Genomic DNA, 27027 nt, shown 5'->3' on the forward strand with positions numbered 1-27027 from the left:
CAAACAAGTCACAACTCACAATCAATGAAAGAAAAGTGCTTCAAAAGCTCAAAAGGTGTTAAACATGTCCTCTAGATTACATTCGATTTAATGTAAATTGTCAGTATGTGCTACACGACTAAGCCATATATAGCTCTGAATTTCTGTACCATATACCAAGAAAATGGTGCCTAGGGCTGGGCGGTGGTGTTTATGAATGCCGTTAATTTTGCTTTCATCAGCTTTAGTTTGCAGGATTCCAAATTGTGCTATTCAAGAGCCTGGCAATTCCTCAAGATCCATCTCATTTATTGAATATTCTCTCTCAGACAGGAGGAGTTCCTGCATATACACAAATGTCCAAAAGTAAGCATCATGGTACTTTTGGGGAAGGGATTACAGAAACAGGTCTTATTTGTTCATTTCTTAGAATCAAAGATTAAATGAGCAATATCTGGTTCAGGCATCTAGCAATTATATGCTCAATGGGAAGTAGAAAAGTTGAGAGGAAATTTACCTGCAACTGCCCCTTGCTAAATAAATGGAGAAAATCAGTTTCAGGAGAGGTGACGAGCTCAATTAACTCGTGATGCCTCTCTGGTCGATAGCCAGACTCCATCAGTGAAACAGATACCTATACCATTCACAAATACATTTATTACAAGTATCAAAGCACATTTTCCCTAAAAAGTCTAAAAGAAATGGTGAAGTTATGATATAATAGTCTGATTACTTTTTAAACAAATGCAGCACTTACATATACCTGATTGAACTCAACATGATTAAAGTAATTTGCATTACCTCCATACATCGAAGAACAATCTCTGGAATGCAACACTTGCGACACAGGCCACGAACTATATATGTTGCTGGCCCATCCAGAGAACCACTGGCATTTGAATACCAAGCATCCAAGCGGGAGATCTCCAACGTTACACCAGCTTGAAACCGAGCAAGCTCTCCTGATATGGAGAAATTTTTTTCAAATGTGCACACCTCATGAGTATCAAGAACTACCATGCAGGTAATTCTGACTATAGATACAAGAACTATCCAAATCGAAGTTATCTATTTTCACTCTAATTTGAAATCAACTAGGCCAGTGACATTCAGAATTACGAACCCACATAATGCTTGGAAACAGAGGCTGCAAAAGACCTAATGGCAGAGAATTCATAAATGCCGATTTGAAATCGACTCAGCATGTAATTCTGGTACCATAGAAATCATTTAACTCCAATATGCCTATCTTGCAATAAGACGATAACCATAACTAGGACAACCATACCTTTGAAGCCAGCAGCAATGACAGTAGCCAGAATCCCACCATCATTGAGATCATGTAGTCCAAGCCCATCACCCTCTGTTGCCAAGCAGCGAAGAACAACTTCAATACAAGAGTTCTCTCCAGGAGAGATGGCCACATTTGCCTGCAGACATAGAAACAACTCTAAAACTCAAAGCTATTCTTTGGAATATAAGAGATAACAATTTGAAATACTTAAAAAACATGTTATTTTGAATTTATGATTATATATAATCTGGTTCTTTGATGGATTTGATTGATTTATTGTTCTCATTGATTTCCAGCAGTGTTGATGCAATAAATAGAAAACAGTATTAGCTGTTTTCTTTTAGCATTCATCCTCAGATGTAGGCCAAATTGCTAAACTGTTATATTTATGGTTTCCTTGTTACCATTAGCTTTTTCGTGAATCCAAGAGATTGATGATTATTTACAACTAGAATTAGAATTACCAAGGACAGAGAAGTACAGGTACATGTCTATGACTATCGCAATCCATGCCAAGTAGCGAAGCAAATTACATAAGTACATTTGGGAATCCTCCAAAACATAGGAGGGTAGCACAAGTAACATTAAAACAGGAAAATGCTTAAGAGCAGCAATTTGGCACATAAAATCTTCCCAAATTCCTTATAAAACAGAGGAAAGAATTCAAAGATGGAAGTTAACTTTTTACCATCAATTCTCGATGCAGAACTTCCTCTTCACTAACTGATGAGTAAAGGGCGCTTGTCAATGTTGTGCACAATGTAGCATCAGGTGTCATACACTCACCAGAAGGTAGTAATAAAACAGCTGTGGCATGCAGTTCTAGGTAGACAGATTCCACCGATTCATGCAAATGATCTTGAGTTGGAATGAGCCAAGGATCATTGTTTCCTAAAGACAATCACAAGTATGAACAACTGTCAGTTCGCAGTCACAGTGTCAAACATTGTTTTAGATGTCTCACATTGGACATATTCATGATGAAAAGCTTAAACAACAAATCTCTTTTAACAACAAAATAACATCTAGACTAATTCCCTATCTAATCCATGGAAATGTAGATAAGCAGAGTGGAATAGCTCACTTAGTAGCAGAGAAAATGAAGACTCGAGAGATTCTCTAGCTGCAGTAACTTCCCTCTGTTTTTCCTCGGGTGATAGTTTACCAGGTGAAACCTCGGCATTTTCTAGTTTAACTTTTAGCCACTTGCGATATTTTGCATCGCAAGAGAAGTACTCACTCTGATTATTACAACAAAACTCTGGAGGAGTCAGCAATAGAGGTTATTATAATATCAATAACAGCCAGACTTAATGTGAAAGATATACCCAATCCTGGAATTCTCTGAAACTTTCAGAAACATCACGATCCTCGGTAGAATGGAGAAGTTCTGTTTGTTGTTTCAAAGGCTCAGCAAGTAAACTAAGCACTGTGTGAGCGCCAATCGGTACTGCAGGTACCCTCCACATAGAAATAAGAGCGAACTCCCGGAACAGCAAATTGCTACATCACCAGAAGAAACCAATCACTCAACTAAAACACAGGTGTGAAAATGAAAGCTACGATTAAATAAAGCAAAAAGATATGAAGGTGTGCATTTTTAGAAAAATACTGCAGCAGCCAAAGAAAAGTAGTAAGTAATACACAAATAATTAATAAGTAAACCAAGTTCCCCAAAGTCATGTATGTGGTGCGAATGTCATAAAGAGCACACTGGAATTTAAAAATAACAAAAAATTCAAGGAATCTCAGCCTACTGTGAAAATATTACAGTTCAATGAAACTCTTGAAGAATAGGATACATAAACCAACTACCTATGCATTAGTGCACGAAGGAAAAGCTTTGCAGTAACAGCTCTGGCATCATTAATTGTGGAAGGAGGTGTAAAGCAAAGCCACTGAACAACCATAGCTTTCTGTTGGCTTTGCAAGCGATGTTGCTCTGCAATATCAGAGGACTTGTCATGCTTTCCAGTACTAATTTGACGAGACCGGGACAAAATTCTGTGATGCAAAACATTGACCACATGAACAGTTTGTCGAAGTCAAAATTAGTAATGAGTTTTAAAATAAACTGAGTGTACCTTTCAATGATTTCCTCAAAACTGCCTTTCAAGTCATCATCGGGAGAAAAAGGTAAATACTCAATAGCTGAAATAAAGATCTTGTATCTGACATGCACACTGCATATGGAGAAGATGCAGCAAATGATGCTACTAGTTTAACGAGCTATATGAACAGACAAAACGAATGATATTTTACACAATCCAAGTTACATAACAACATTATTGTACATACGTGGTGCCCACTGATGGATCATCCATCTAATACCAATGGGTCACAAGTGTAAAAGACTCGCAATGCATGTAGCAGAAAGAGAAATTCTTTTATGAAGACCAATTCTGAAACGTCAATAAATAAATCACATATAACAAAATAAAGATCATCATGATTAGTACCCGTAACTGCATACCTGCTATTAAGCCTCAACTCCATCATATGGACATATAGATCGACACAGCGATGGCGGGCAAGCTGAGATGCATATATTCCAACTAACTCCTCATGCTGCGTAGTAAACAGGAACATTGCATACCTGAAAGACCATCACCCAACAAATTACACAAACTCAGAGAGAATAAATTTCACGCTGACATATTTGCATCTACAGAACCCCCCAACAGTTAGACCATCTAAACAACAATCCACTCACATGTGAATAATTAAATCACCAACTGTCGTTATCTTCTCTTTGAAAGTATCTTTCATTTGATCTGCGTGCAAGTAGCGAAGCACCAAGACTAAGTGTGCACCAAAGCGCATCATCTGTGGATCACCATGAGGCCTGAGAAACAAGATGCATGTCCAGCAGAGTTGTATTAATCATGATTCACAAACAATAAATAATGAGATTCTGCATGGTACATGAAGCATCTATATTAAATAACAGAATAATAGAATGTAAGTACTACCTGAACATATTTCCGTCATCCTCTGAAGGTGATACCCAAGAGTATATGAGGTCCAGCAAATGGGGTATGTCCCCTACCATAAGATTCATCTGCGTGGAGGATATTGTCAATGATTCCTTGCAGTAACTGCCATGATGTATCATGTATGACATTGGAACTTATCTTCCCATAAATTATATATAATTTGCTATCTTGCAAAAAACCACAACAGAACACAAAAACAGATTTATGAAAAAATAAAATAAATAAATAGATATATAGAAATAACATTCCAGTTAAAATGTCCATGAAGTGAAAGAGTGTCAGCATATGACCAGAAAGGCAAAAGCTTTTCATTTCATGATATTGATCATGGAGTAGGTTATTCACATTGCCTAAGTAAGCCAAAATGCAAAAATTAAATGAAGTGGAAAAAAATAAAAATCAAAGACTAATCCCCCAAAGGTGCAATTGCAAGCAGGTATAATAAGAAGTCAGTCATTTTTAGTAAACAAGCATCTTCTGGAAGTTAACAATATGAAATGGAACTTATACTTTAAGCACGGACAAAAAGTCTCATCCACAAGGCTTGTTACCTCAATTTGCCTTTGCTGATCCTTGCATGCTCGAGTAACAGCTTCATGCACAGTATCACTAATAGTATACAAGATGGAATTCACCCAATATCAGTTGTTGACAATAAAGGAAAATTTAAATTCCCAAAGCCTGATGCATGTACCTAGAATGAAGCTTCTGCAGCAGTGATGAAAGATTCGTTGGTTGCTGATTCAGCACATGAAGTGGCCAACTATTTGGTCCACTGGGCTGAGATACACGATTTCCTTGCCCTGGACTTCGCCCAATTGCTTCTTCAAAATTATTCAATTGGCCATCTTCACCTCGCCGCAAGCCAGCTATGCGAATATCAACTTGGACATCAAGCCATGATTTAGCCATTGCCCAGCATGCAGACTGAAAAGACAGAAAGATGACATGTGTAATACTAACATAATAAAAAGTTTGCTTTCGGAAATATCACCAGAGAATCAGATAGTTATACACAGTTCCATCCCTACCACCAGCCCAGCACAGAAGAGGTAACACAGTGGGTATAAGATTTCCTAGAGACAAACCTCCCATTCAGTGCAAACTGGTAGAAGGCGCTTCAAATTGCTGCATTTGGATGCATATACTGCACTTTCATATTTGCCACCATCTTGCTCAGCAATTTTCTCAAATAGAACAAAACCAGGAAATGAACGTCAGTTCAACAGTACAATGTAGATCATGACTATGCAGGAATGCACATATTCAAATAAAAATCTGTAAATTTGCACCCTAATTGAAGGTGCTAAAATTTCCAAGTGCTTTTCAAATTAGGAAACTCAAGAGATTCTATATCTTACACAGTTAAGTCTGTAAGGTTTAAGGATTGGATAAAGCAATGGCAGATTCCATGGCCATTACTATTTAACGAAGCAGCTTTATAAAATCCATCTTTTTATCTATGAATGTGTACATATCATATGATAAACCATTAAAGCAATGACTTTGGCGTACTACTTACTTCAGATGCACAATAGGAAGCCCATTTCCAAAGATACCACTGATGACCAATTCCACTTTCTAGTTCAATGGCCTGCAACATTCTGTTCTTGCCATTTTTCTCTAAGACTTCAAGTGACGGTAATAAATTGGAATCCCCAAAAGGAGATAAACTTGCAGCCCTCCATGGCTGCCAAAGAAAAGTTTCCACCGGACATAAGAAACTCTGTTTTTTGGCATTTGGAACAAACATAAATAAATCTAAAACTTCTGAAGTACTTCTACTTCATACCTGTCCCGCAGACCGGCAAAGATTGCAAGCCTCTTCTAGTCTCCCAGCTCTCAGAAGAGTCCAGACATCTTCTAAAAGGGCTTCATCTTGTTTCTATTATTGGAAAAAAATCCATTTGTAAGAATCAGCATGGAACGGTTATGACTAATAAAAGGTTCTTTAACATAATAATGTGGAACCAATTAAAAGAAATACTAATAAGTTCCATAAATTATACCCCAACAATTATAAATATATTTGAAATGCCACAGGGCCACGAATCATAGATGAAAAGAATACCAATTAGTGCTGCTACATCATATGGCAAGGAAGCATTATTCATCACCAAAATAGAATCTACTTTCAGAAATTTCAAGGCAAAAGTTAAGTACTCGAACAAAAGAAAAAAGAATATGGCAGGAGACAGGCACAGACAACAGTGTGGTAACATAAGGAAAACTTGAAACTAAAATACTGCTAACTTAAAGCAAAAATAAATAGTAGGTAAATCATCATATTAACGGTTATTTTTCCTAATATCTTAATTACATTCTCTTTCTTCCTCCTAAACAAATCTACAAGTTTCCATGCCCTCTTAACATTCTAATAGTTATTGTTGTCTCTTGATTGTTGTAAGATTCTAGAATTGATTTCCACTTAATTGATTCTAGGTACCATCTAACTACTAAGCATTAAAGAGGGAATATGAATAGAACCTTAGTACTATTTCAAACTGAATTTGTTGCTACAGTATATGGAAGTGTCTGATAGGCTCCATACAGCTCTGCCAGGTAAAAGCCAAAGGAAATACAATGTCTGCTCGACTTTACAAGGATGTAAAACAGCACTATAATAGAACAAGAGCAACACAACAAAGACCAAAGCAAACAAACAATCGTGACAAAATAGGAGACTAACAATCAAGCAAGTTAAGCATTTAAAGAAATAAGCATATGTTAAAAGGTAATGGCTGATGTAAGTGAAGTGACATTTTGGCCTCATGTATATATTTATCCATATACCAAAAATATTTATGCAGAAATGTACTTTATCATCAAGCAGCTGCTGAGCATGTTCTCGTGTTGGTGCATCAAAATCCAAGTGATGAATTATCTTTTGATTTGAGACACCTCTTTTAAGATGTCTTTGTGTATGATGCCAAACTCCAGAGCTTGGAAGGTAAGTGCCAACATGAGACCCCCTGACCTGAAAAAAAATGAAAATAACAATTCTGCGTGAGGAAGTCATCTTTGAAGCCTCTGAAGACTTGGTATGGGTCAACATACTGATGTGAGGCACAGTAATGGCATAAATGTTTTAGTAAGAGCACTAACAAACTTTGACATAACGTACAGTGACTCCAGAGATGTAAACCATTCAAGGCAACAAAAAATAATACCACCAGAAACCAGTGTTAAAATAAGCAGATGCACACCCACAGATAAGAGTGAAATGTTTGTTTTACTCTCATCATAATATGTTACAAACATGAATGTATTGATGCACATATTACCTTATTATCCAAATCAAGCGCTTTAGAAGCTAAACCTTCCAGCCACTGAACAATCCTGAGGCATAATTGTGCTGTATAATCTTCTATGACAAATTGACACGCCTCCAAATGGGAAGTTGTTGGGAACTGTCATAAAGTAACTCATTTAGCATGTATAACAATTAACAAACCAACAGGATTATGTCAGAACTGAGAATACTAACGATGAGTCGATGACATATGAAAAACTATATGACTAAGAGCATTCACTATGGAAGGGCCTTCCCAGAGGGCCCTTCTTTTTTTATTATTTCCACATCATCATTTTATCCCACATTTTCCAAAGGGCCTATCTCCCAGTAATGGAAGGGCCTATCAAAGGCCCTTCCCACTTTCCATTTCATGTCCACATCGTTAATATTTGTATATTTCAATTTTAATTGTTCACTCAACTAAAATGCGATAAAATGGTGAACACAAATAAATTCACGACAAATAAATTATACAAAACATACTTAATTAAAAAAAAAACATACTTTTTAAAAATATACAGAAAATAACCAACAAAAAAACACAAATAAAAACCTAGAAAAAAACACCGATGAAAAAAACAAATAATGCGAAGAGTTGTCGGAATCCATTTTGTAGAGAGAGGAAGTGTAGAATGAGAAGAGGGATGATGGGAAGTGGAGGGATGAATGAAAATGATGGGAAGTGGAGGTATATATAGAGAATTAAAAATAAATTTCAAAAAAAATAAATATAATATACGATAGGGCCGATGATCGGCCCTTTCTCCACAATGAGGGACGATCAAAGGCCCTATCCATCGGCTTGGGCCGATACAAAGGTCATTTGGGGGGGGAGGTAGGGTGGCTGATCATCGGCCCCTCCGTTGCAATGGTTGGCCGATGGGGGAGCCGATCAACGCCTCATTTGATCGGCCCCCCATTGTGAATGCTCTAAAAACAAATTTAAAGTGAATCCTATCATGCTACACATGATGTTGTTAAATTATGGATACCAGGAGTAGATCATTTCTGAGTTCTTCATTTCCTGCACAAAAAATAAGAAAATACCTTAGCTTTATATACTTCCTTTGGAAAAAATTATAAAATCATTAACATACAAACAAACAAAGAACAAACTTGAAGGCTGAAGTGTTTGATTCAGACAGACAACAAGATGCTTCAGGACTCAGTACAATATAGGTTAACTTCAAAGGTTTTACTACTATGGAGAGTATGGAATTTCGAAAACGATACTCTTAGAAGTAGATGCAAGAACATAAAAGTTCTTTACAGTTAAGCAGATTACCCTTCCCGTATAAATACCATAGAAGAGACCACGAAGCAGCTTCATCAAGCAAGAATCGAGCTTTCTTCCTCATTAACTTATCCTCGATTATTCTATACCTCTCGTTGGCACCATATCTGCACCCAACAACAGATTGGTCATTACTCAAATTGGAATCTCTAAAAATTATTCATCTTTTTCTTCACCAACTAAAGGGAGCAAATAGTGGCACACATTAGATGAATGAATAAGCCAAACATAGGCATCTATAGAGAGTTTATCATTGACTATGATTTTTCCAGGTTCAGCAAAAAGATTCAACCACCCTTCACACAAAGCCTGCTATTTAGAATTCATCAAAATGCATATAATATGTAGTTAATACCAACAGCATCTAGATAGCAAGAGAAACAATGTAAAATGGAAAACCAATACCAACCACAAATTCTCCTCAACCCTCTGAAAAAATTGTGGAAAAAATCTATTAACTGATGAAAGCAGTATTTAAGTTAACATATAAACACCTAATTGACTCTGAAACACTGCGGCATGAACTCTCAAAACGTAGTATCAGATCGGGGATAGGCATCAACCCTGCAGAATACAAACAGCAAACTGAGAAGTCAATTACTTGAAATTAATACAGTTGCTGGCTCAACAATATGCCAAAAGTTGTAAGCTTCCTAAAGTACAACAAACAATGTTTATGAATATGTGGCAAAAAATTAGCATTTGCTTATCAACGCAAGAATACCAAAATGCAAGTGTGGCTTACAGATGCATATACAACAATTAGACTCCAACTATGTTATCATAGAATAGTAACTAGCTTATTGGTTCATTTTATACGTCTCTATGCCCAACTAAAATTTGTTCTTGTTGCATGATAAACTCATTACTCATAACAGATACTTTAGCATCTACCTCCAGGCTCCAACAGATCATGCCCCTAGGTCTTTAATTCTTTATTATCTCCTCAGTTTCCAGTGCAGAGAACTCATGATATATGCGACTGATCATCTTGCATATAAAGCAATATAGAGGAAAATTTTGCACATTTTAAGGGCTCTAGAAATGTTTTGAGACATATATAATCTATAGGTCCACATAAACTCCATCATTCTATACAGCAAACAGCTCATCAAGGACGTGAATATAATTATACATAAAACAATATCCAAAGTTCCAAACAAAGGTCTAGTATAGTCACTTCTACCCTACAGCTGCCAAACTTAGTAGTATAAAACAAAGCTGTGGAATGTCTGTATCTGCTGAGACATCCCTCAAAGCCTCAACACCAGTTGCAAATTTCATAAGTCAAACAACACGATTAAGTACCTTGAAGACTAGAATCCAATAGAGATGCAAACAAAGAGAAAGTCGTATCTGCACTTTCAATGTGCTCATCTTCTTCCTTCTTGCAGACCTTAAGAGATTCACTTCCCCTCCTGCGTATCATATCAATGTCACCATCAACTGTGGAAACTCCATAACTATCATGGTAAGATCTCCTTTTAGCAGCAGATTCAAAAGGTGTTCCTCCGAAATCCGTCTCATGCATCTCAACCTCATGTTTAATGTTTTCAAGAAATAAAGCAGCATTACTGAATCTTGAAGCCGAATTATCATGATGAGGAGATAGGCTAGAGCCAGGATGTCTTTTCCTGCACATGTTGATATATTTTTAACTCCAGTAACCCATCACATAAAATCCATAAAACTCAGAGAGCATTTGAATAGCTAGTTTATATAAATATCTCCCAAATTCAACACCTGCCTCAAGACAGCATTCTATAGCTCCAGAATATCAAAGGAGACACTTGTTTGAAAATTGATGAATTGAGATATTTGGACACACTTGTATTACTATTTCTTTAGTCAACTCTGAAATGGAGTCCTAGTCTATTTCTGTACCGTAACTCATTAAAGATACAATCTGCTCCCAACTAAGAGATGCGGCGTATAAACAGATAAAATAGATCCCCATGACAGTACCTCCGGCTCTGATCCATATAATCAACTATGCGAACTTGGACAAATTATGGATAATTCTACCAAAAAAAAGCAGGGAACAACAGGCAAACTCCCAAATTTTGAGAAAACAAACATTATGCGAGTATTGTAAAAACAATTACGGAGCTTGAAATTTGCAAATGCAGATCCTAACACCAAGCATAACGCATAGAAACTGAGAAACAAACAACAAAATCGATGCCCAGAATCAATAGAATCGGGAAAACAAATCAAATTACCCGTATCGACGGAACCGCTCTCTACTGCTGAGATTCTCTGGATCGTAATAGCTGGGAGAAACATCCATGTCGACCTCCATGGCCAGAGAAACTAGCTCGCCGACTGAGGATGGAAATTATAACTCAAGTTAGGGCTTTACAGGCGGGAAGGGTTTAATTCTAGAGTAGTAGTACTATTTTTATGGTGCTGTGCAGAAAACGGCGCCGTTCACATCATTTCCTACCTTAATTCTTTTGCCTTTATTAGTCCATTCCCCTACATCCGTTTTCCTTTTTTTCAAGTCCCCTTTTTCTGTTTTTCATTTCCATTTTCTTCTTAATTATTACTAGTATTAAACAAGAATTCCTTTTAATTTCCTGAGTTAAACTTTTTTTATATTTTATTTATTTTCTTTTCGTGAAACACTTCCACATAATTTTTGTTGATTATTTTATTATATACTCCTACTTAGAAGGATATGACAATTTTTTTGTTGGTTTCAGGATTATAAGAGATAATCGGGCGTAATACAATCCAAAGAAGGAATACAAAAAGGAACAAACTGAAACGAATTACAATATAGAAACTGAAACAGTAAACCGTGAACAAAATTAGCCGAGTCGAGGAGGCCTCTTTCCGCGAGACGAGATAGGTCCCGGTAGTGCTCTTCAGATTGACGTTTCGTCCCCAAAGATAAAACGGTTACGTCTCTGATGAAGCAGCACCGCTATCAGCAGAGCTCCGGCGAACTGGATGGAGGAGAGAGCAAAGCTTTCGACGGAAAAACAATGCAGAGAGGGAGAGAGAGTATGCAATGTATGCTTTGTGTATTCTAGCTTCTGGTATGGAAATGCATGGAATGGCTAGCCTATTTATAGGCTTAGTCCACTGCAGGGGGTTAACAGTCATGATGGCTATCATCATTCCTAGACTCGTAACGGTCGTCGGGGTCGGTCCGTGACCCCTGGATGCCGAAGGCACCCTTGGGGTGATCTCGTAGTTCCTACGGGGTGGAGATGATGGGGTCGGTCCATGGATTTTCCTTCATTTTCTTTTGCTGCATTTCGCTCAAAAGGTTGAAGGACCGAAAAAAATTTGGCTAAAAAAAGATGTTGCGGAGACAGGATTTGAACTCGTAACCCTTTTGGTATGAATAGTTTATCGGTCTGGGCATGGATGTTCTTATTTGGGTCATCGGTTACATGATGTTACGGAGCTGAAGCTGAGAGGATGAATCTAGACGCGTCTAGGTTCATTCAAACGACGTGGACTATCATGTGTCAGCCACGTTGGCTTTACCGCGTCATACTGACGAGGTGTCATCCCGCTTGGCTCGCTGACGTGGAAACGGTGGTGGTCTAAAAAGAACTAGACCCACTAGCCTTGGGTCGAGCCCAGGCACCAAGCCCACGACCAGACCCAAGTAACAGGCCAAAGGCCACCCAAAGACCAATTGCCAAGATCCAAGGACAAGGACACGAGCACGACGGCACGCGGCGCGCGCGTGTGGGCTCTTACAGCCCATCTTAGTCCACTATAATTATTACATGTAATAATCCTTGTTATTAAATACTAGATTAATAAGGTTGTAACTTCCAATGTGGGATAATTAACTCTCTTAATTAACCTCATAGCTTCTCTCATAGCTCATTTAATTAGTTTGCAATTTTGCACAACTTTAATCCATTATTTCTCTCTCACCGGGACTCAGATTTGAGAAAATGAATATACCACGGTCATCTACTCCGAACGTAGATCGACGCTGTGTCATTTAATTTCACAAACTTAAATGTATCGTTGAAATTATAATTGGTCAAAGTCCATTGACCGGGCATAGATTCCAACAATCCCCCACATGTGTGGAAATAGCCAAATGCATATGCATGCAGACACAAGCTCAACCCTCGAGAGGTATATAAGCATAAGGATAGGTAGCTTTTAGCTTTGAACCTTCCATAGTCAACGCCAGCAGATACACAAGCGGCCTAGTAGCGCGATGCTTTGAACTAGTCCCCCATGGCGTGCACTGAGACAATGGTGTTAACACTTAAACACCTCAACCTCATCCGTTTTCATGTTTTGTGTCATTTGCGGCCTTGGACACCACTTTGGATTCATAAGTGTATAATTTGAAGCGGCCACCCTTCACAGTTACATAGGTGATTCATTTCCAAGTATCTTGCCCTACTCGGTCCTTAGGAGTGATTAAAAGTCATAGACTTATCCTCACCACAAGGCAAGCTTTCAACACTCTATTGCTCTCTAGGGAAGATATAGATGAGTGTTTCACACGAACTCTCATAGTCATCATGGGGTCTCCAGTCATCATGGTTGGGTTACCACTATGACAATTCTTTAGTTTGTGGATTTCAAACTCATTCCCTCTAACAACTTATTCATTTGATCACGGTTTAACCATTTGGTTAGCGGATCCGCTAGATTATCTATTGACTTCACATAGTCAATTATAATCACACCTGTTGTGATCAAATGTCTCGCAGTATTATGTCTTCGACGAATATGTCGAGACTTACCATTATAGAAGCCACTATTTGCCCTTCCGATAGCTGCTTGGCTATCACAGTGAATCAACACTGGAGGTACTGGCTTAGACCAACCTGGAATATCTTCAAGGAAGTTCTTAAGCCACTCGGCTTCTTCCCAAGCTTTATCTAAAGCTATGAATTCTGATTCCATGGTTGAACGGGCTATACATGTCTGTTTCGTGGATTTCCACGAGACAGCGCCACCACCAATAGTAAAGACGTATCCACTTGTTGAAAATGAGTCCTTATTGTCGGATATCCAATTCGCATCACAGTACCCTTCAAGTACCGGGGGATATCTGAGAAGTGTAGCCCATGATTTTGAGTATGCTTTAGATATCTCAAAATCCTTACAAGAGCTTTCCAATGCTCTTTGCTTGGATTACTCATGTAACGACTCAACTTGTTCACGGCACAAGCAATGTCCGGCCGAGTGCAATACTCAAGTACATAATGCACCCAATGACCCGTGCATATTCTTCTTGTGCAACGAGTTCGCCCTTGTTTTTGCTCAAATGAACATCGAGTTCAATTGGAGTCTTAACCGGCACGCCATCATAGACATTGAATTTCTTCAATATCTTCTCAACATAATGAGATTTGGTTAAGATGATTCCATCGGATGTTCTTAGAATTTTCATTCCAAGAATTACATCGGCTAGACCCATGTCTTTCATGTCAAAGTTTCTCTTTAACATAGTCTTTGTCTCGTTAATCACTTGAGTGTTACTACCCATGATTAACATGTCATCAACGTATAGACACACTATAACATATCCGTTGTCAGTGCTCTTAATATAGACACATTTGTCACACTCGTTGATCTTAAACCCATTTGATAACATCACATTATCAAACTTCAAGTGTCATTGCAACAACGCTTGTTTCAATCCATATAGTGACTTTACGAGTTTGCATACCTTTCTCTCTTGTCCAGATACTACAAACCTTTCGGGTTGTTCCATATAGATTTCGTACTTTAGTTCACCATTTAGAAACGCAGTCTTAACATCCATTTGATGAATCTCAAGATTGTGCAATGCAGCAATCGCGAGAAGCACTCAGATAGATGTAATCCTCGTTACAGGTGAATAGGTATCGAAGAAGTCACATCCTTCCTTTTGTTTAAAACTCTTTACAACCAGTCGAGCTTTATACTTATCCACTGTTCCATCGGCCTTAAATTTCCTTTTAAGTACCCACTTGCACTTCAAAGGTTTAGCACATTCGGGTAGATCAACCAACACCCAAGTGTGGTTTAGCAAAAATTGAGTTAATTTCGCTTTGAACAGCTTCTCTCCAATGTAACCCGTTTGGGCCATCGAAGGCTACTTTTATTGACGTTGGCTCTTCATCCAACATAAAAGCAATGTAGTCAGGACCAAATGCTTTTTGGTGTTCTGACCCTACTTCCACGTCTTAGTACTGCATCACTTGGATCAAGCCTCACTCGCTTGCGCGATTTAGGCTCTTCATCCGCTGATGTAGAACTAGTGGCTTCATCCACTGTTTTAGTACAGGTGGCCTCATCTTCAATTCTTTTCTCAGAACTGATTGGGACTTCTTCTTTGTCCTTGCACGGAAATGTATTTTCGAGAAATACGGCATTCCTTGACTCGATTGTTGTTCCTACTGTAATTGTCGATATTTCAGACTTGTGAACAACAAATCTATATGCACTACTGTTAAGTGCATATCCAATGAAGATACAATCGTCTGTTTTAGGTCCAATTGTAACTTCTTTGGGCGGTGGAACCATCACTTTCGCCAAACACCCCCACACTTTTGAGGTATTTGCAGGATGGCTTCCTTCCTTTCCACAACTCATAAGGAGTGGTGTCTTTTCCTTTGAGTAGAATTTTGTTTAGGATATAGTTAGTTGGCTGTCAACATAGCCTCCCCCCACATGTTATATGGTAATCCTGAACTTAGTAGCAACGCATTCATCATCTCTTTTAGAGTTCGATTTTTGCATTCTGCTACACCATTAGATTGTGGTGAATATGGATCAGTTATTTGATGAATTATACCACTTGTGTTGCATAACTCCTCAAACGGGGCTACATACTCGCCTCCTCTATCACTTCTAATCGCTTTGATTTTACAACCAAGTTGATTCTCAACCTTGTTCTTATAATTTTTTGAACGCTTCAATTGCTTCATCTTTACTTCTTAAAAGATAAATGTAGCAATATCTTGTGCAATCATCTATAAAAGTGATAAAGTACTCTTTACCACCTCTAGTTTGCACCATCTTTAAGTCACATACATCCGTGTGAATTAATTCAAGGGGTTTCGTTTTCCGTTCAACTGAGTGAAACGGTAACTTAGTCATTTTAGCCTCTAGACATATCTCACATTTGTCTTGGGTATCCACTTCAATTGCCTTTAGTAAATCTAAATTTACTAATCTTTTCACGGCTTTTGAATTTACATGTCCTAATCTACAATGCCACAATTTTGAAGACTCGGTCAAATAAGAGGAAGTAGATGCTTTATTATTATTAGCCAATGGTTTCGCGACACTTCGGGTTGCCACACTAAGCTTGAAGAGTCCATCGGTTACATAACCTTTTCCGAGTGACTTTCCAAACTTATACAAAGCAAACCTATCAGACTTAAATACAAGTTTAAACCCCTTATTAACTAGTATTGATCCTGACACTAGGTTCTTGCGGATGTCCGGGACATGCAACACATCCTTCAAAGTGATTGTGACGCCAGGCGTCATCATGAGAATCACGTTGCCAATGCCGAGGACTTCGGACGATGTTTAATTCCCCATGTTGATCTTCCTCCCTTCAACAGTAGTGTAGGAGGCAAACTTGCTCCTATCTGACCAGACATGAGTAGTAGCGCCGATGTCAATGTACCAGCCCCCCTTGTTGTCAACAAGGTTCACTTCTTCGGTGACCGCGGTGACGAGGTCATCTTTATCCCAGTCCTTGAACTCCTTCTCAACAACGTGGGCTGCCGACTTCTTCTTCTTGCTTCGACAGTCTTTGGCAAAGTGGCCAATTTTGCCACACTTGTAGCATTCACCTTCAAATTTCTTTGTAGGCTGCTTCCATTTCCCCTTGTTCATCTGATTTGGGCGAGGGCGTTTGTTGGAGGGATCGTCCCGCTCCAACAAGTTAGCTTTGGCATCAAGGGGGTTGTAGCCCTTAGCCTTCTTGTTGATTTTTCGCACGTCGGCCTCGATGCGCAGTTTCACGATCAAGTCTTCGAGTGACATCCTCTTTCGCTTGTGCTTGAGGTAGTAATTGAAGTCCTTCCAATTAGGAGGAAGCTTCTCGATGAGTATGCACCGCACAAAGTTGTCGGCAAGTTCATCCCTTCAGTCGCGAATTCATGGATGATCATTTGGAACTCTTGCACTTGTTACTGGTCGAGAGTCGACCATCTTGTAGTCCATAAATTTGGATACTACAACATGTTCGGTACCTGCAGCATTGTCGATACCGTACTTTTTCTCTAGGTTTTCCCACATCTCTTTGGATGTGGTTACAAGGGAGTATATTGTTAGGTTTGGTATACTGAAAAGCATGTTTTGAGCAAGTTTCTCTTGAATAGAATCTTGCTTGTATACGTAAAACTCTATAATCAACTTTTATCCCGATTCAGTATTATTCGAGCAGTCTCGCACGAATAGAATCACTATTATTATTACATTGTGTTTGCTTGTGCATTTATAAGATGTCTTACAAACATTTAAATGCATAAGAAGTAAACAAAGTCTAAGTCTTTTGCTTAGTAGACCGGTTGTGGGCGGCGTCCACTTTAAGGTAACACGGTCAGATCTATGCAATGCTTTGCAAAAGAAAAAGAAGAATTTCACAACCTAGATAGGCTTAGACTACCTATCGTGAAAGGTTGTAATGTCAGTCCGCATATTTCTAAGCCTTACTGAAATAAGATGACATTGGTGTGGTATAGCACTGAACAGATCTAACAGCAAGACGTGTCTTTATACTATCTACTGAAAGACTAGGTTTTGATAAAATATTACTCCCTCCGTCCCAATAAATATGAAACATTTGGTTTCCGACACGAGATTTTATGCAGTGTTGTTTTGTGAGTTAATGAAGAGAGAGTAAAGTAAGAGAGAGAGAAAAGTAGAGAGAATGATGTTTCCATTTTAGGAAATGTTTCATTTTTAATGGGACAACCCAAAAAGGAAAACTTTGCATTTCTAATGGGACAGAGGGAGTATTTCTTAATCTACATATGTTAGTATTGAGTATACGGTATTGATTATGCACTACTTTGACTTATCAAATGGTGCGGGTTTTTTGCAACCCAATAATCCTGATATATTGGGTAGTGGTGATTAATATCTAGCGGTGCTAGGATTGCTATTATGTTGAAACGTGCGCGAGGTGAGTCTCGTTTGATAATGTCCTCAAGAGGAGTTCGAACAAGGTTTTATTATTCGGAAAACTGGCCGCTGGAGTTTTATTACTCTATAAATAATAAATAAATGTTTCTTGCTAAGTCCACTCTTGGAATTAATAAGATATTAATTAATCAAGTCCATAGCAGACATTAATTAATTAATGGATATTTATATCTTAAGCGCGGGAAATAAATAATAAACAAAGTGGAAACCCGGATTACTTGTAATTTCGGATTTGGATGAGGAGAGTTCAATATTACTTCTGTAGTGGCTGCTCGTAATATTCCAATTAAAGCTTGTATTAAATTGTGGGTTCAATTTAATTAGTAAAAAGCTAATTGGGGGAGCCAATATCCAAAACCTTCCATAGATCACTGTCTGGGCCTAAAAGGAACTTAATATAAATAGGAGAATAAAGGAGACATAATGATTCATTAATTTCTCTACACAATTTCGTTCCTTTCTCTCTACAGAAGGAAGCGAATTTTTTAATTTTCTCCTTCGTGAGAATATCAGCTCCTCCTCCGTGAGGAATTTTTCTGTCTTCTTTATTCGAGTCCTAGTATTTTGATAAGATTAACCCACCCTGATATCGAGATACAGTTCGGGAACCAGAGAGATCATCACGTGGAGAAGGTGCGAGCAATCAACGATTCTTTGGAGAATCAAATCGGTAACCCTAAACCGTAGAAATCATGTTTAGGATTTATATTTTCTAAGCATGAATTATTTGCGTTCTAGCATGCAGTTATCTGTTTAACATGTGAATTGATTAACCGCATAATCGGTCAAATAGATCTGTATCTGATTTATTTGTTTTGTACAAGTCTTCCGTTGTGCAAGGGGCACCAAACCCCAACATATACATTGTACAAGCTATCATCTAAAGCACTTAGAATGAAATTTTTACAAAGATAATCTCATTTGCGTCATGCTTTATAGTCCGCCAAGATCTCGAGCCTCGTCTCTTGATCACTTGGCGCGGGCAGCTCGTTCTCCGTGAGGAAGTTAGCGATGCCCAATGTTGTCAAGTAGAACAACATCTTTTGGTACCACCTCTTGAAGTCAGACCCTCTAAATTTAGGTGGCTTCTCGGCGGGTGGCACCATTCTAGGTGCCAAAGGTGCCGCACTTGGTCCTTGGAAGGAACCATTCATGTTGCCCCTGAAGGAGCCAACAACATGGTTGGGCATAAAGCCCCCACCATTCATGTTGGGCGTTGAGCCCGTCATGTTCATGTTGGGCATAGAGCCCGTCATGGTCATATTGGTCCCGGAGGAGCCAATACCTGTGTTGAACCCGAAGGTTCCAACACTCGCATGAGACCCGAAGGCCCCAGCAATCGCGTGAGACTCGAAGGTCCCAACAGTCGTGTGAGACCCGAAGGCCCCAGCACTCGATCCGGTAAAGGATCCGAAGGAACCACTAAAAGTAGAACCAACCGATCCACTCGAGGTGGATCCACCAGTGGGCCCATGGGTGTTAACATACACCCAAGGGGTTGTTGAAGAAGATGGGTAGAGCCATGGGGTTGGCATCATTGATGGAATTGACGATGTGTTGACCGTAGAACCGGTGTTCGCCATGGTCGAGAAAATGATGGCGGCGGTGGTTGCCGGAGTGGTGGCAGCGGCAGTGTTGGATTCGGTCGACATCTCCAGCAGAGGTGATTAAGTTTTGAAAGTAACTAGGTTCAGTTTAGAGGTCCAAATTCCTTCAAAAGCAAGTCGTATCTCGTCTTGCGATTATTGGTTTATGGATTACAAGAGATAACCGGGTGTAATACAACCCAAAGAAGGAATACAAAAAAGAACAAACTGAAACGAATTACAATATAGAAATCGAAACAGTAAACTGTGAACAAAATTAGCCGAGTCGAGGAGGCCTCTTTCCGCAAGACGAGATACGCCCCGGTAGTGCTCTTTGGATTGACGTTTCGTCCCCAAAGATAAAACGGCTACGTCTCTGATGAAGCAGCACCGCTATCAGCAGAGCTCTGACGAACTGGATGGAGGAGAGGGCAAAGCTTTCGACGGAAAAACAATGCAGAGAGGGAGAGAGAGTATGCAATGTATGCTTTGTGTATTCTAGCTTCTGGTGCGAAAATGCATGGAATGCCTAGCCTATTTATAGGCTTAGTCCACTGCAGGGGGTCAACATCCATGATGGTTGTCATCATTCCTAAACTCGTAATGCTCGTCGGTTACATGACGTTACAGAGCTGAAGCTGAGAGGATGAATCTAGACGCGTTTAGGTTCATTCAAACGACGTGGACTATCACGTGTCAGCCACGTTGGCTTTACCGCGTCATACTGACGAGGTGTCATCCCGCTTGGCTCGCTAACGTGGAAACGGTGGTGGTCTAAAAAGAACTAGACCCACTAGCCTTGGGTCGAGCCCAGGCACCAAGCCCACGACCAGACCCAAAGAACAGCCCAAAGACCACCCAAGGACAAGGACAAGGACACGAGCACGCGGCTAGCGGCGGGGCGCGCCTGTGCGCGCATATGTGCTTTTACAACCCATCTTAGTCCACTATAATTATTACATGTAATAATCCTTTTTATTAAATACTAGATTAATAAGGTTGTCACTTCTAATGTTGGATAACTAACTCTCTTAATTAATCACATAGCTTCTCTTATAGCTCATATAATTAGTTTGTCATTTTGTACAACTTTAATCCATTATTTCTCACTCACCGGGAATCGGATTTGAGAAAATGAATATACCCCGGTCATCTACTCCGAACGTAGATCGACGCTATATCATTTAATTTCACAAAATTAAATGTGTCGTTGAAATTATAATTGGTCAAAGTCCATTGACCGGTCATAGATTCCAACATTTTTTATGATAATTTATAAAATCTTCCAAGCACAAATGTAAAAATTTCTTTTTGATAATATCTTATTGTTAACGCTCACTGTGTAGAAAGGTTATTTAACTTAACCTTTTATTTTCCCTTCATTTACTTCTAAAATAGTACTCTATCTTATGGAAATTTCTTTATGTGGAAAGATTAAATTACAAATAATCATTAAATGCATATTGTTAAAAACATTCTTTCTTCATTTTTAAAGTGAAGAAAAACATTATAAAAAAATTTAAGCTTTTAATTGTAACCTTTATAGTGTAGAGAATATTAAAATAAAATAGTTTCATCACACAATGAAAATGTAATCCAGTAAACAAGTTTTAAATTTTTAACGAATCTTTCTTAAATATAGATAGTAGTGTTACAAATAAAGTAGTACTAGTGGTATAAATAAAATCTTCTGTATATGCGTGTGGAAGCTAGCTATTTTAAAGTATTTAGACCAAATTATTATGAAAAGATGGCCTTCCTATTTAAACAATAACTAAATTTAGAAGAAATTTTGTGAAAGTCACTCGGAAAATGAAAGAAAACGGAAAAATAAAGGCAAAAGAGTTAAGTTAGGAAATGATGTGAACCGTTTTGCTGCACACCACCATATGTTGTGATTACTCCTAAGGTTTTTAGTATTGTAACATAATAAACTCTTGACAAAAAAAATATAACACTTTTTTTTAGTATTATAACATAATAAACTCTTGACAAAAAAAATTTAGTCATACACCCCTACCATTCATATAATCACGAAAGACACTTTGTTAGTCTAAAATACCACTAGCCCCTTAAAGCATTTTTGGCTATCCCTAAATTTGTTGCCACATTTTGTAGACTTTCAAAGTTACATGAGTATCTTGTAGTAGTATGTGATTTCGTAATAAGTTCTCAACCTCCGGTATAATAAATTCTCCGGCGACGTCCCCGACGACCTATTCGATTTGAAACTCGACGCACTTTTGATAAACAACAACTGCTTCAAGCTCAATTTGCCTAAAAACCTCGGCAACTCGGCTGTTTCCGTCTTGGATATCGCGAATAATGACCTCCGGGGGTGCCTGCCTCAGGGGATCGGGAAGATGGCAGCCACGCTCAACGAGATAATCCTCGCGAACACAGGCCTCGGCGGCTGCTTGTTGGAGGAGATCGAGAAGCTGACGATTTTCGACGTCAGCAAAAACGACTTCGGTGGGAGCTTGCCGGAGTTGGTGGGGAATATGAAGAGCCTCGAGCAGCTCAACGTCGTCGGGAACAAGCTCTCCGTCCAGATTCCGGCGAGTATCTGCTCGCTGCCGCACTTACTCTGATAACTACTTCTACGCCGAGGATCACTCTTGCTTGAAGCTCAAGGATAAAGATGATACCAAAAATTGCATAGCTTATGGACCTATGCAATGTTTAAGAGCAATGTTAGATGGCGGACGTGTCAAATGCACAAATTTGACCTCCAAGACCTGGGGCGTTCTGGTCCTAAAAATGTCCAAAAAGGTGAAAAATTATCTCATTCGTGATTATGATAAATCCTATGGGTATATGAAACTTTTTTTTTTGTCAGTGGTATGTGGTGTTACAACCCCAAAAGCCTATGACTAAATATGTAGTTCACTCTGGCCTAATTTACAATATAGGCTCAAGAAACTTTTTTTTTCGGCTTCGGCAAAAACGTGTAGGCATTACATATGATTAAAAAAACGAAACCATTACACCCGACTGAAAACGCAAAATTAAATTGCGTCTTTAAACACGCGTAACTGTGAAGCGTGACTAAAAATGCAAAATCACGACAAGTTTTCACCTTTACTTACCTAATCAGATTACCCTCCTCCTCATTCCTTGCAGCAGGTGCAAGCAATCGACGATCATCGTGGAGAAGGCGCAAGCAATTGACTATTCTTTGGATAATCAAATCGGTAACACTAAACAGTAGAAATCATGTTTTAGGATTTACATTCTTTAAGCATGAATTATTTGCGTTCTAGCATGCAATTCTATGTTAAAATGTGAATTGATTGATCCTATAATCCGTTAAATAGATCATACGTCTAATTTATTTGTTTTGTACAAGTCTTCTGTTGTGCAAGGGGATTCAAACCCCAGCATATGTTTCAAGATTTGATGTATGACAAATAACGTTAACAAAATATATCAACATAATGTCACCATTGTCAACCGATCGACATTGTGTTGATATTTTCTGTTGACGTTATTTGTTATCTGTTGATATCAAATCTTGAAATCTAATGATCCAGATCATAGTTTGGAGTTTGTATAATATATAAAGCTTGCATTTGATTACATCTCATGGTGGCATTGTGTATAAATATTATTTTGTAGTGTGAGTAACATTTTCGGTACCTAAACTTTTCCACAATATCAAATGCGGTCCACATTTTTAAAAGAGGTACTCCCTCCGTCCCATAAAAGTTGAGACATAGGAGAGATGAAAAAAGTAGGAAAAATAAGAGAGAGTAAAGTAAATGATGGAATAAAAAAAAGAGTGATTAGATGTTTTGTCTTTTGTTAAAAAAGGAAATGACTCAACTTTGTTGGGACGGATTAAAAAGGAATACGACTCAACTTTTTTGAGACAGGGGGAGTAACATCTTTTTAGTACATCAATCATCACAAATGAGCAAATTTAGTACGTAACATTTCATAATATCTTTTGAGGTCCATCAACTAAGTTAATAACTTTTTGGGTATTTCCAATATTTTCATGACCAAAGTACCCTTAAGGCCATAAAGGGCAATTCAATCTATTTACCCTCTCATTTTCATTAAAGTATGTAATTTAATTTTCTTTCTTTATTCATCCACTTTCTTCTTTCTTCTAATTTATTTGGGATTAAGTTTAATAGTTTCTTATACTATTATTATTAATATATACCATACCTTATTTGAATATTATGATATTACTTTCTAGTGCTAGTTAATACTTTTATATGGTTACATTCTCATTTATTTAGATAAAATTAAGATAAATATTTTATTTTAATGAATGCTAGTGAATATTTGAGACAACAAGGTCTTACCATAATATGCAGCAACAACTCCAATTGGTTTGCTAATGCTCAAGATGAATTTTTTCTTGACTTGGAGTTAGAATAAATCTTAGTTGTTTTTTTTTTTCCTTCTTAGTTTGATGCTTCTTTACGAGATGGTAGCATTTGTTTGTGCTTCCATTTTGAGGGAGGGTGTTGAAGTTAAAAATAAATTGTAATTAGTTGATATTGTTTTTCTTTTATTAGATAGTGTTTAGTATTATATTAGTTGGTAGTTTATATTTTTCATTAGCCTTCTTATTGTAATTTGTTGATTAACAGTTCCAAAAATGTAGTTAATTAGTGAAATTTTTTCTTTTCCACTCTTCGCTCCTGCACTACAGTTTTTCCCTAATTTTATCAGTTTCTTCATCCTTCATTGATGGAGGTTTCAATTCAAATCAATTCTACATTTTCAACACATTCCACCACGTATAATTTCAAACTAATATATACAAATGATACTTATATTCCACAAACTTTTTTCCGCCTATACTTTTTTGAATATTTCTTTAAACTCATGCCAATGCCGGAAAAAATGAGACTCCTAATTGCGGATAGAGGAGTAGATGTTAGAGGTGAAAGATAAGCTTATTTGCAATCTAAAATGGGATTTTGAGCAAGGGCTGAGAAATTTTCGTGAATCACAGTTTATTTTAGAATTGTAATGACGATGATTATGCGTTGCTTATTGTCAATAATTGTATGAAGATATTCATGTGGAAAATAAATAAATCAAGTTTGCATATCTTATTCTCTCTCAATACCATTAAAAGAATTATTTTGTCATTTTAGGTTGTCAAATGTAAATAATTTAAAGAACCATCTATTTTTTTTCAATTTTCGTATACAAATCATATATTTCATTAACTTTTTGCACTAATAATTCATTATAAAATTAATATAAAATGAATCCTCATCCAACTTACTTTCTCCCTTTATTTTTCTCTACAAAGGAAGCAATTTCTTAAAACCTGTGCCGAACCAAAATGACTCTTTAAATGGTGACGGGAGGGAGTACTACGTAGTGTCGAGGAATGATATGTTACATACCTTATGTGAGCACCACTCTCGTTTGACGCATGTTTAACTTTGTTCATTTCGATTTATATATTTAGTTTGATTCTAATATATTAAAAAATATTATTAAAGTTTTTAATTTCACAAAATTTCATAAAAATCAAAGCTCGATTTGGTCATTTATTAACTTATTTAAAATTATAGAGAAAATGAGTAAATCAGCTTTGATTTTTATGAATTTTGTAAAATTAAAAAGCTTAATAACATTTTTAAATATATTAGAATCAAAGTAATTAAATAAATCAAAACGAACAAAGGTAAATGTCAGTCAAACGAGAGTGATGCTCACATAAGGTATGTAGCATATCATTGCTCATGTCTCTGTAGCTATAAAACTATTCTCAAATTTTAGTTTTTAAATGATTCTATATTTCTATTTTCCTAGTTAAAAAGTGCACACATACGAGAATAAACTTTTGGCAAAAAGAGATAAAGATAGCTTCTTGAAACAACTTTTAGAGCATCCGCAATGGTGCTTAGGCCAGTCATAGGCCAGCCATTCTCTCCTCTGCCACGTCAGCAATACTAAAAAAACCACCTGCCACATCAGATTTAGGCCAGCCATAGGCCAGCCATTCTATAAAAATAATTCAAAATATACTACATTTACGGAATTAAAATTACGATTAAATTACGGAATTAAATTTACGACACATATACGGGAAAATTCATTAATTTTATTTAAATAAAAAAAAGTACATTAACTAAAAATCATAAAAATAACATAATAAAAAAAATCCGGGCTTCCACAAACGAGCCACCTTGAATCTGTTATAGTTTGCCGCTAGCCGAACGGGGGTCTCGCTGTCTTAATTTTGTATTGGGCTAGTTGTTGTTGTCCATCGCTAGATGTTGCTCTTGTACAGAAATTTAGAGATAGAGAAAATCGCGTTTATATAGTTTTTCAAAAATTTAAAAAAAAAATTGATTTTTTTTTTAAAAAAAGAATTAAAAAAAAATTAAAAAAAAGAATTAGAAAAAAAAAACAAAATTCGGCGCTGGCCGATCGCTGGCCGATCGGGCCGCCACAATGGCGGCCAGCGCCGAGCAATCGGCCAGCCCACGCCGATCGGCTCGCCGATTTCGCTCTCGCCGACTGCAATGGTTCGGCTAGCCGATCGACCAACGCGACGAATCGGCTAGCCGATCGCTAGCCGACCATTGCGGATGCTCTTAGGTCATATCATTTCTTATCGCTCTTGGTGAGTACTATGATTTGAGTTATATTGGCCAACGGAAAATTTAATAATTTTGGATCAACCCAAAATTTGACAATTATCTGTTGGTCTTGTTGAATCAAGATCAACCCCGGAAAATCACAGATTCCATTTGTTCTTCACCACAAAAGAATCACACCTCCTTTACTAACATATTCCTACACTCAATAACTCTAGTGGCGGATCCAGGATTTTTCATATGGGGTGCGATATTAAATAATTACTCGCTTCGTCGCACTCTATGTTAGACATTTTTTTTATGTGTTACTCTAATTGACAAATTTTCAAAACATAATTCTCTTTATTTTGTGCTCTCTTCAACTTTATTTTCTCTCTACTCCACTCACAAATAAAATAACATAAAATCATGTGCCGAATGATAAATGTTTCACTTTAGAGTGAGACGAGGGAATATAACATAGCTTCAAAATCCGAACAATCATATATTCGTTTCTTTAATTTATTTTTCTCAATCAAAATCTATAACTTTATTTTTATTACTAAAAACAACACGAGGATGTGGAATATAAGATAATGGAAAAGATAAAAAGTATTATATACATTAGAATAGAATTAAAAATGAAGTACTAAAAAGAAAGTTTTATAATGTACTAGTATGCATTAAAATATTTGAAAAAATAGAATAAAAGAAATATACTCAACATGTTAATTTTTTAGCAGTATAAGTTTCAAATGCATTAGAATATTTAAAAAAGTTAACAAATACTTATAAAATGAAAAAGATTTGAAAAAAACTAAAATATAAGACCCATGCATTAGTTGGGTTTCGATTTTTTAATTCATTTTAGAATAA

The 27027-nt window shown here is 37.4% G+C and overlaps 1 protein-coding gene across 1 annotated transcript; it reads right to left on the reverse strand.

The window, feature by feature from the left end:
- Positions 1-25: 25 nt before the first annotated feature.
- LOC125187601 (nuclear pore complex protein) lies at positions 26-11281 on the reverse strand. The gene is made up of 24 exons (XM_048084226.2): positions 11081-11281; positions 10167-10492; positions 9353-9422; positions 8850-8965; positions 8557-8588; positions 7554-7679; positions 7088-7246; positions 6062-6154; positions 5792-5959; positions 5358-5456; positions 4964-5196; positions 4821-4878; positions 4246-4334; positions 3987-4118; positions 3747-3869; positions 3358-3456; positions 3089-3277; positions 2602-2776; positions 2358-2514; positions 1962-2164; positions 1268-1409; positions 781-941; positions 497-613; positions 26-321 (listed from the first exon to the last, which is right to left on the reverse strand). Exons 1-24 carry the CDS (start codon positions 11158-11160, stop codon positions 253-255), a joined length of 3216 nt encoding a protein of 1071 aa, XP_047940183.2. The 5' UTR covers positions 11161-11281; the 3' UTR covers positions 26-252.
- Between the last annotated feature and the right edge of the window lie 15746 nt (positions 11282-27027).

The sequence above is a fragment of the Salvia hispanica genome, chromosome 5 (genome assembly GCF_029641045.1).
Source record: "Salvia hispanica isolate PSC_SH4W2 chromosome 5, Shi_PSC_v1, whole genome shotgun sequence".
NCBI lineage: Eukaryota > Viridiplantae > Streptophyta > Magnoliopsida > Lamiales > Lamiaceae > Salvia > Salvia hispanica.